General features: G+C 58.0%; 1 protein-coding gene across 1 annotated transcript in view; it reads left to right on the top strand.

The window, feature by feature from the left end:
- The window catches only part of KCNK3 (potassium two pore domain channel subfamily K member 3), a 37,619-nt gene extending 26,792 nt beyond the window's left edge, over positions 1 to 10,827 (top strand). The window contains exon 2 of the mRNA XM_027033378.2: positions 7,595 to 10,827. Coding sequence (XP_026889179.2) covers positions 7,595 to 8,529 — 935 coding nt within the window. The 3' untranslated portion in view covers positions 8,530 to 10,827. The remainder of the gene's footprint in view (positions 1 to 7,594) is intronic.
- The last annotated feature ends 432 nt before the right edge of the window (positions 10,828 to 11,259 follow it).

Raw genomic sequence — 11,259 nt, 5'->3', positions numbered from 1 at the left:
AATGAGTGTGTTGAACTACATAGTCTCTCACCCTCCCGGACTGATTGCCGCTGCAGCCCCAGGTACCCAGAGCAGCCCTGGGGTGCCTCTGAGGGCCCTTGTGCAAAGCCAGCCTCTGGGATAGGCCGGAGGGAGCTGGCCGGGTAGGGAGGCCTGGCTCCAGGCCAGGCTGTGTCTGCAAACACTGACCTTGGCTGCCGCAGGGATTTTCCATGACACCAGCACCCTCCCCCCCCCCCAGCTCCCCCTAATCCCACGTGGGCCTGGGGAGGGTGGGGGCTGGGAGTGGCGGGGGCTGTCCTATACCAGAGGACCCTGAATCACAGCAATGGGGTACCTGTGGATGGGGTACAGCTAAAAGAGAGAGAGGAGAGAGCAGTGGTCCTACAGGTGGAAAGTCTGGTGGGAAAGCAGGAGTAAAAAGAGCACCTGCCAGTGCAGAATGGGGAGAAGAGCCGAAAGAGGGGCTGGGGAGATGGGAAAGAGGCCTTGGAAAGGGGCAGGATGGAGGGAGGGAGGGTGCTGTGCTTCACAGCTGTCCTTCCTGAGAGCTCTAGCCTGGAGGGGACAAACTCCAGACCCAGCTCTGCACACTGGTCCCTCCCCCCAACCCAGGTCCATGAGGCCCCGGTGGTTTCCCAGGCCTCAGTCAGGGCCTGGCCAGGCCCAGGGTAGGGGGGGATTCCTCCTGGGCCCCTGAAGCTGACCTCATTTTGCAGGGGCCCGGGGCCACTGGAAGGACAGGAGGTATGAGTCACTAAAGGCCTTCCTGCCAAGGCCACCTCCCCTCCCCCTGAGGGGAGGTTCCTCTCATCTGCACCCCAGACTTAGCAGCTTCCTGGGTTGAACAGCATTTTCTTTTTTTTTTTTTAAGTTTTATTTATTTATCTTGAGAGAGACAGCATGAGTGGGGAAGGAGCAGAGAGAGGGAGAGAGAGAATCCCAAGCAGGCTCTGCGCTGCCCGTTCAGAGCCGAATAAGGGGCCAAACCCATGAAACCCTGAGATCATGACCTGAGCCGAAATCAGAAGTCGGACGCTTAACTGACCGAGCCACCCAGACGCCCCTGAACAGCATTTCTGAGCAGCGGCTCCTACCAGGCCTTGCACCGGACACTGAGGGGACTTGCTGGCCCCCTGGGAGCTCAGAGCCCTGCAGAGCTGAGGGCAGAAAGGTGAGCACTGCAGCCAGGCAAAGGGAGCGGAACCTCCAGCTCCAGTGAGGGATCCAGGAAAGTTCTGGAAAAGGCGTTGTCTGAGCTGGACCCTAAGGCTAGAGGAGAAGGCGGGCATTCTCTTCCCTGTCTCCACCAGGCAGCCTCCTCCCTCCTCCCCAGAGCCTGGGCACTCCTGCCAGCTTCCTTCCGCCTCATCTCCTTTAACACACCAACTAGACTCCTGCGGAGCCTCCTATCCCACTTCCTGGCTCCACAGCATCCCTAGACCAAGGGGGCGGCTCCCTGTCTGCGCCTCAGGCCCCTGGGGAGGCAGGGTGTTCAGTGGGCCTTTCTGAGGGGACCCATGGGTTCAGGCCTGACTGCCCCCCTGCGGACCCCGCAGGAGAGCCCGGCCTCCCTCGGGGGGCACCGGTGTCCTGCAGCTTGTCTGCTGGCTGCCGGTGTCTCCCTCGAGCCCCCACTTCCCTCTGGCTGCCCCACCAGGCCCAGGCAGCAGCTCCAAGGTCAGACCCCCTCCCCATGTCCAGCTCTGCACCAGCCCAGCTTAGCCCAGAGTTCACCGCCTTTGGGCGCCTGAGGCCACAGGTCAGATCCATCTTCCCTCAGGGCAAACATTAGCCTCACTGGTGCCCTTATTTACATTAGATAACTAGGGCTACAGGAAACCAGGAAACGGGATGCAGCCAGGCATTGCCAGGGGCTGTGTGTTTCTCATCTACAGAAGGGACCGGACATCCGAGAATCTCAAAGTCAGAGACGTAGAAGGAAGACCTTAAAGTTCTAGACGCTATAGCGGAGCATTTTCCAAACTTCCAGCAACACGCACGGTGAGGAAAGCCCTCGAAGGCCAAATAAGTGGAAAAACTTAGGCCATTCCCCCAACTTTGACCGACCTTGCACATGTACGGCTCTGATAAAGCCTACACTTAAATCCAGTGACAACAAACCCTGTGAAATTCAGCATTCCTCCAGTCCAATTGAACCAAGCAACCCTCTCCTCATCCAACAGTTATGAACAGTCCATGGAACTGGTGTTCCAGGAAATTAACTTTTGGGAAACACTAATCATGGGCTGCTGGTGCTAAAAGCAACTTTAAAGACCATCTAATCTTGATGTTTCCCAAAATATTCATACTCATAATTAATATTCATCGATCCCAATGTCCTAAGCATCCAAAGCCTGCCAAGGCCTCAAAGTCCCCACAGCAACTCTATGAGGTAAGTATAATCATTATTCCCATCTTACAGATGCGGAGACTGAGGCACTTAGAAGTTTCCGTTACTTGGCCCAAGTTGAAATATGTCTGGCTCCAGGCACTCTGCCGTCATCTATGCCACTAAGCTGCCGAGATCCCCTGCAGAGAGTAGAAATATCTGTTTTTAGTATTTCAAAAGCAAAACAATAAGTTAATTCAGTCTCTAAAATCAGTTAGCCCCTGCTAATTCAGAAGTTCTGATTGGCAGGTGGGTTCTTAATTAATTTTGGTGGGGAAAGAATTAATTATTCCTTTCACAATGATCTATTCAGTGCCCGGTCTCTGTAGGAGACTGATTGACACGTGGCGCTTCATAAATAAAGGCTTTCAAAATTTAGAATCTACAAATGGGTGGGTTAAGACAAAAAATAATAAAAGGGGGGGGGGGGAGTTGACGGACACCTTTTATCTTGCCCTATCCTGCACGTCACAAAGGAGGAAAGTCGAGGACCAGGGAGGGGAAAGGACTAACTCGAGACACAAAACTAGTTCTGGCCAGGGCCAGGTCAGACCCCTGGATCTCCCACCTCCTTAGCCCCATGCTTTTTTCCTCCATCCAAGGCTGTGGCCAGAGTTCTGGCTTTGTAGCCAGCTAGGCCAAGGGCAGGAGGTCAAGCACTCAGACTGACGGGCACACGGTATCAGTGGGGAACAGCAGCTGAGCCCGGTCTGGCCAAGGCCACCACGAAGGATTCAGACTGGCTATCTGTGCTTTAACTGGAAGGAAATAGGCTATAGGGAGAGGCCCTAACCCCCTGCATCTCCCTGGGAGACAGCTTTGGCCAGTTTCTGAGGTCCTTGGTGATACCAGGAGGAAAACAAAGAAACTGAGGCCTAGGGCTTCCTGTCCCACCTCTCATTTTTCCTGCTGCCCCAGATAGCCAAAATTAATATTTATGTCTAACCACATAGTTAATTTTATGTCCAGCCACCTGGCTTCCTCAGGTGGATTCTATGCCTCCAGCCAGGTTTGAGGGCCATCTCTTAGCCTAGTTGCTCCCAAGCAGGGGCTGCTGGGCCCTTGTTGAATGAACAAGTCAACCTTGGTCACACTGAGCCAGCGGGCAGAGGACAGAGTACTGCGTTGGGAACCGAGTATCCTGGGTTATAGTCCTGGCTCTGCCATTCGCTGGCTGTGTGCCCTGGAACAGATCACTCTCCTTCTCTGGGCCTCTATTTCCTCATCTCTACATCATAAGGACTGGGTCATATGATCACTGAGGGATTTTCTGGCTCTGAGAACCTAGAAGTCTAGTGGATTCAGGAAGAGGTGGCTGGGAGAGGAGAGGGCAGTGATAGCCCCGGTCAGTGCTCTGACAGGCAGCGGCTAGAGTCTCATGATCGGGGGATGAGTTCTGGCTGGTCAGTCCACCAGGTCCTACGAGGGAGGGTCCTCAGGGGATCAGGTGCGGGGTGCAGCTTCTGTGTCGTGTCAGTGACACACAAGGACAGACGGAGCCCCTCACCCAGTGAGTCACAGAGCTGGACAGCAGGGAGAAGACTGGGATTATCTTTTGCCCCCTCTCTCAAAACCCACGCCTGATGTGGGCAAGGACCAGGCAGGCAGCGGGCCTGCTGGCAGGCAGACAGGCCTTGCCAAACTCCCAATTACTTCCCAGAAGTTCCAGGGCCCCCCGGGAGTGGCTCCACCCCAGCTGGCACCGCTTCCAGCTGGGCACCCACGTCAGCAGGTCCTCACAGCTCCCTTGCCCTTTCACCCAATGACAGGGAAACAGATGAAGGGACGGGGCCGTGCTGACCCTGGGCCAGGTACTTGGAGAAGCATCTGGCTCCCCCAGCGTCACACTCCTGTTGCCACTGGGCCACGTCCGTCTCGGAGCAGTGCCCGAGGATGCAACCCCTAGTGACACGCTCCCCTCTCGGGGCCTCAGTTTCCCATCCCGGTCACCCTTCCTGGGTGATGAATCGGCTCTGAGGCATCGGAATGAGCGATGAGTCAGAAAGTCCTCGAGGCCTTGGCCAACTCACAAGGCCTCTCCAGCCCTTTTCAGCTATAAAACAGAGATCGTCAAAAGAATGGCCTTGTGGAAGTTTTTCAGGATTAAGGTTCAAAATGTGTCTGGAGGATAAGACCTCAAGCCTCAGCCTGTGGCAGGGAGGGACGACGAGCCCCGGGGGGGTGTCTGACCCCAAGGGTAAGGTACATCCAGGCTGGGGACACCCTGGACAGGACAGTGGGTCGAGTGGGGCATGAGGCTCTGGCTGAAGAAGAGCCTTCGGGTAAGCCTGGCTGTGCCACCGCGTAGCACCAACAGGGGGAAGGCAGGGAATGGAGTTGTCACTTCCGGCCGGGAGCTGGGGAAGCATGAGCACACTCAAGATAGATCTGAGTCGGCAGGGGCAGGGCGGATGCCCTGTGCAGACAGGCCCAGGGGAAGAAGGTGGCCGGCCACATGTCTGCTGGCACGTGGGCTGTACTGAGACCAGGGAGGGCCTCTCTGCAGCTAGGGGACTTTGTGCGCAGCTACGGTGGACACTGGGTTTTCCTGAAGTCAGAGCCTCTGAGCGAGCACAGGGAGAGGTGGCAGTGGCAGTGAGAGGGGGTCCTTCTCGCTGAGCCCGCACAGGTTGCCCCCCCAACCCGGACCACGCTCTCAGGCGGCCTTTTCCCTGTGAGGTCCCGTCCCCCCTGCTCCTTCACAAACCCCACAGGTTCTGAAGTACTTACATGTCTAGCTTACATGGTGCATCGGGCAACCAGGCTGGGTATTAATAGCTGTAGCTCAAACCCCTAGAGTGCAAACAGGGCAAAAGAGGTCCAGAAAGGGGAATGCCTGTGCCCAAGGTCACACAGCCAGCGTGCCGTCAGGCTGGGGCCGGGCCCACGCTACCTAACCCCAGTCCTGCCCCACCTGCGGTGCCATGCCCTCCCCCACGCCCAGTGCGGCGCTGGCCTGGGGGACAGGGAAGGACAGGATAAGAAGCAGTTCTGGCTCAGGGCCTGCCCAGCTGTCGAGGTGAGTTGTGGTCTGGCTGCCGTGGCCGAGCTGGCGGGCACAATCTGTTCTCACCCTGCTGGGACGCAGACAGGCCGGGCATGGCAGCTCAACAGCTCAGCTATCCAGGCCCCTGGCACAGAGTGACACAGTCAACCAGCTAGGTGTCCTGGTTGGGGGGGGGGGGGGGAGGGGAGCCCATTCTAAGGGCAGCCCACAGCCCCACACACTCCAAGCGGCTGTCCCCAGATCTCCCTGAGCTTTAAGATTCAAATGGCCTTGGGCTAACAGAGATGCCAGCTTTACTGGAACTGAGCTGCCCCCGGCCTGGAAATGTGAGGGAAATCTGGCACCTCGCTCATTAGTAATCATAGCGAGCCATTATTGAACATTTGATACGTACCAGACTCTAGGTTAAGTGCATTATACACATTATCTCATTTATTTCTCCCGAAAAGCCCTGGGAGGCAGGTTCTACTTATCAGCCCCATTTTACACATGTGGAAACCAAGGCCCACAGAGGTTTAAAAAAAAAAAAAAAAGGCAGTCCTTGGAAGAGTATGAAGATCTGAATTCATATCAGATACCAAAGCACATGGTATCCTACCTGGCCATGCACATATTCTGAGCATACTTCCTGGGCATGGCAGGCAATGTGGAGGGGGAAGCTTGAGAGAAACATGACAAGGTCCAGCCAGGGCCCACCCTGCCACCCCAAGCCAGTGTTTAGCTGTACGTATGGGGCGCTGGGGGATAGGACAGGGGTGGTGGTAATAGTGGCCCTGGAGTCCAAAGCTGAACATTCTCAGTGTCACTCAAAACACAGAAGGTCACTTCCAGTGAGGAACCCAGGACAGCTGCACGGACGAAGCAGCACTGGGTTGGGGCACCTGGATGGCTCAGTCGGTTAGGAAGCAGCATCGGGTTACGTTTTGATAAGGCTTAGAAAGGAGGAACAACTGGAAATCCTGCCAGCCAGCAATATTTTATTATAATAATCCTGTTAATAAAAGTAATAAATATCATAACAGCCCAGTGAAAACAAGCAGGGCCAGGACCGGCAGACCTCATTTTACAAATGAGGAAAACAAGCTCAGAGAGGGGTTGTAATTTGCCTAAGGTCACATAGCTACAAGTGACAGGGCCAGAACTTGTGCCTAGGGCTTCTGAGTTCCCATCCAGGGTCCTTTCCCCTCCAGGTCTCCAGGCACAACTCCTGACTTAAGGCCACTTGATGGTTGGCTCAGAGGGAAGCTTTGCCTCTGCCCGGCTCCCGGCGCCTGGCTCTGTGAGGGCCAGGCATTGTGTGGTGGAGATGGGGGTTGGTGTTGTCTGGCTGGTGATAGTAACAATGGAAGGACAGGCAGGGGCCCTGCTTCAACAAGGGCAATGCCACTCCCCCCCCCCCCCCATGAGGACAGACCCTACTTTGGGCACAGAGGATGACCCCGGGGCACCAGACTGGGGGCTAATGGAGACCCTGGAGCACCATGCAGCCAGCTGGCAGACAGGCACCGTCCCCTTTCTCCCTGACACTGGTAGGCCAGCTGCCTCAGGGACATTGGATGGCCCCAGTTGCCAACTACCCCTCATAAGCTTCGGCTGGCAGCAAGGAAGTTATCAAGGAGCCACCATGCCTCAGCGTCCCTCCCTCCACACTGAATCACAGGCTAGCCAAGCTCCACCCCTTACAGGCAAGGAAACTGAGGCCCAGAGAGGACAAGGAACAGGTCCAAAGCCGACAGACACTGAACTAGAAACCAGGTCTCCCAAATGACCTACCAGTACCCTTCACACTATCCCTGCTGCCTCTGGACGAAGTTCCCACAGCACTATGAATCAGCTCCTTCTTTAGGTTTAGAAAACGGTTAGGTCTTTGAAGTCAAACAGACTCTGGTTCAAACGCAAGGTTGCTCTACTTCCAAACGGTGTGACCTCAGAAAAGGCGCTTAATCCTCCCTGTTTCCTCCTTCCTCCCTACCCTATGGTGTCAACCAGGAGCATCAGCAAGGAACTAGCATGGCGTGCGGGGGTCAAGGATGTGCCCATAATCGTGCGCTGTCTTCTCTCCGGTTGGAAGGAGAGGCCCGAATCGGCAAGGTTGGGGAGGTGGAGGGCAGAGATCTCGGGGAAAGGGGTCAGGGTTTCCGGAAGTCCAGCCCCACAGCGCGTGCCTTCTCTCCTCTTCCCCGGCTTTCCCCCAGGCTATGGCCACGCGGCACCCAGCACGGATGGCGGCAAGGTGTTCTGCATGTTCTACGCGCTGCTGGGCATCCCGCTCACGCTCGTCATGTTCCAGAGCCTGGGCGAGCGCATCAACACCTTCGTGAAGTACCTGCTGCACCGCGCCAAGAGGGGGCTGGGCATGCGGCGCGCCGACGTGTCCATGGCGAACATGGTGCTCATCGGCTTCTTCTCGTGCATCAGCACGCTGTGCATCGGCGCCGCCGCCTTCTCCTACTACGAGCACTGGACCTTCTTCCAGGCTTACTACTACTGCTTCATCACGCTCACCACCATCGGCTTCGGCGACTACGTGGCGCTGCAGAAGGACCAGGCGCTGCAGACGCAGCCGCAGTACGTGGCCTTCAGCTTCGTGTACATCCTCACGGGCCTCACGGTCATCGGCGCCTTCCTCAACCTCGTGGTGCTGCGCTTCATGACCATGAACGCCGAGGACGAGAAGCGCGACGCCGAGCACCGCGCGCTGCTCACGCGCAACGGGCAGGCGGGCGGGGGCGGCGGCGGCGGCGGGGGCGGCGGGGGCGGCGGGGGCGCGGGCGGCAGCGCGCACACCACGGACACCGCCTCGTCCACGGCGGCGGCGGGCGGCGGCGGCTTCCGCAACGTCTACGCCGAGGTGCTGCACTTCCAGTCCATGTGCTCGTGCCTCTGGTACAAGAGCCGCGAGAAGCTGCAGTACTCCATCCCCATGATCATCCCGCGGGACCTCTCCACGTCCGACACGTGCGTCGAGCAGAGCCACTCGTCGCCGGGAGGGGGCGGCCGCTACAGCGACACGCCCTCGCACCGCTGCCTGTGCAGCGGGGCGCAGCGCTCCGCCATCAGCTCGGTGTCCACGGGCCTGCACAGCCTGTCCACCTTCCGCGGCCTCATGAAGCGCAGGAGCTCCGTGTGAACGCCCTGCGGGGCCTGGAGCGCCTGGGGTTGCGGGGCCGGGGGAGGGAGGGGCTCCTGCCGGGAGGAGCAGCCGGGGTGGGTGAGGAGGCCCCATGGGACCCTCCCCACACCCCTCACCACCCTCCTCCAGCCGCCCCCCCCCCGCCCCCCACCTCCCGACTGTGCCTGCTCGCACCAGCCGGCAGGAGCCCGGGCTCTGAGGATGTTTCAGGACATCCGCGCCCTGCAAATTCCGAGAAATGTGAAATGTGGGGGGTGGGGGGTGGGGGAGGGAAGGCAGAAGCTGGGAGCCTCCCATCCCTTTGGAAATCTAAGGAGCTCCCTCCGTTCTCAGAGGCCCTGCTGGTACCCAGACCACCCCCCACCCCCCCTCCTCCATCCGGAGGAAACTTCGTGTTCTGTGTAAGTTTGCATCTCTATTTATACCTCTGTCCTGCCAGGTCTCCCACCTTCCCCAGGCTCCAAAAGCCAGGGTGTCTTTGTTCAGGTCACCCCCACTCAGCCCCACTCCCCTTCCTCATCCCCAGCTGTGTCTCCCAGCCTCCCACTACCTTTTGTGTTGTTTTGCATGGCTTTGCAGTTATGAAGAAAGTGGAAACCCAGCAGTCCCTAAAGCTAGTCCCCAGAAGGCAGGCAGACTGAAGCAAGGACAGGCAGGCTGCAGGAGGGACAGAGGAGGGAGGGGGAGATTGTGGCCCTCTGGTCTGCAGGGCAGCCCACGGGGAGGTGAGAGTTAACTGGCCTCCAGCCTCCGACACTGCCCTTAGAATCAAACAGAAAACTTCGTACCTGCCGTCCCCAGCTGCTGCTGACAATGACCAACTCTTACATCTGTGGAATGAGTTTCAGCCTCTGAAACCCTGCCCTGACTACCCATTCATCTGATTCTCACGGTACCCGGTTAGGTCAGCAAGGCAGGAGTTCTCATCCTCACTTTACAGGGGACACTGAGGCCCAGACAAGTGAAGTGACTTGCCCAAGGTGGCACAGACAGCAAAAGGCACAGGGGAACAAGAACCCAGGCTGCTGCTTCTGAGTTTTGGTGCCCTTTCCTCCTGACCACCCTGCCCACTGTTGAAAGCAGAGCTCCTGCCCGGTGCACCCAGGCACTGCGTGAGCCAGCACTGGGACTTAGCCTCGACTCCACTTGGCCAGGAGGCAGGGGCTCTGAATGACCCCTGAGGCCGAGTAGGACCCCCTCAGTGTCCGGACTGCCTGCTTACAAACAGGGAAGCAGGGCCGGGGACAAACAGGGAAGGAGGGCTGAGGCTCATGGAAAAAAGGGCAGGAGCCAAGGGCTCTAGGGGTTTGGGAATCAGAATGAACTAGAGAACTGTCGGGCATATCCAATTGGGACCTTATCCCTGGCTCACAGCCAGTGTTGGTGCCTGTGTCCCAAGTAGCTAGAGATAAATTAAGGCTGCAGCAAGGAGTGCCCCTCTCAGGTAGGGAGTTTGGGCCTGGTGTGCCCACTACCTACCCCACCTGCAACCCAGAAACCCAGGTGCAGAGCAAGCAGACCGAGGTGATGCCCTAGACTCCACAGCTGGAGCTGGTACCGTGTCTCAGGACAGCATCAGAGGTGGGTGAGGGGCATCTCCCCACTCAGAACTGCCCTCCTATGTCATTGCCATGGTGGCTCCCTAACCCTGCTGAGCAAGGCCAGCCCTGGTATTCAGGGATGCTGGAGTGGGGGTCCCACAGGGTGGTCAGCCTCAGCCGTGCCCCAGCCTCTGGGAACCCCTAAGAGAGAAGAAGCCTGGCCTGTGTGTGAGTCCTGTCTCAGCATGGAGGAGCTCACCGCCCAGGTGCCAAGAAGAGGGCCCAGGACCCAGGGGTGACCTCTGTGTTTATGTGTGGGGCTGGGGACAGTGTTGGCTGCCTCTGTCCCACGTGTGACCCTGCCCTCGAGGGGTCCTGTCCCGTCAGTCCCGAGGGAGCCACAACCAAAGTTGCAGGGAGATGGCGAGGAAGGAGGCCAAATGGTCTCAAGCAGAGCATGGCAGGCTGCTCGACCTCCAGCGGGCCTTTCCCAGGGAACTAGAAGGCCAGAGTGGCTTCCCCCCTCACCCCCTCCCCCACTGCAGGCAGCCTTTCTGCTTCCCCAATGCCTTATGCCTGGGCACACTGCCACAGAATATGCAATACATGTGGGTGCCCCCGCGCCCACACCCCCACCCCGGGCAGCCCCTGGACCCCAAAGGCTGCAGCTGCCATGGCCTCCCTTCAGCCCCTCCTGCCTATCTGTCTTCACAATGAGAATGGCGCCTAATAAATGCTGTCCATGGAGACCAGGCTCAGGCTCAGCCGCCTCTGTATCGTATACCCTTGGCGTGCCAGGGAACAGCCATTTCCCCGCCAAGGTCTACAGACACACCTAGCTGATGCACCTCAAGCTGACTGAACCCTTTGTGTCGGGGGTCTTAGGAAGAAGCCTGGGGGCAACACTGGTGTCCCTTTTGTAATTTCCTCCAAGGTCTCCAGATTGTCTCGGTGTCATCCTGGAATGACTATGAGAGCGAGATAAGACTTTAGAAGAGAAATCACCTGGTCCAGTGCTCCCCTCGTACGTGAGTACACCGAAGCCCAGAGAGGGCAGGCCGCTTGCCCCGAGTCACACAACAGCAAGTGGCAGACCCAAGACCAGAACCGGAACCGGGAACACCGAGTCCCGTTCCCCCTCCTCACACAGCCTGCAGAGTCCAGCCGGACACACCCCAACTGATGG

The sequence above is a fragment of the Acinonyx jubatus genome, chromosome A3 (genome assembly GCF_027475565.1).
Source record: "Acinonyx jubatus isolate Ajub_Pintada_27869175 chromosome A3, VMU_Ajub_asm_v1.0, whole genome shotgun sequence".
Lineage (NCBI taxonomy): Eukaryota > Metazoa > Chordata > Mammalia > Carnivora > Felidae > Acinonyx > Acinonyx jubatus.
Note: the sequence above shows the minus strand (reverse complement) of the source record. Positions and strands in the feature narration are given on the sequence as shown.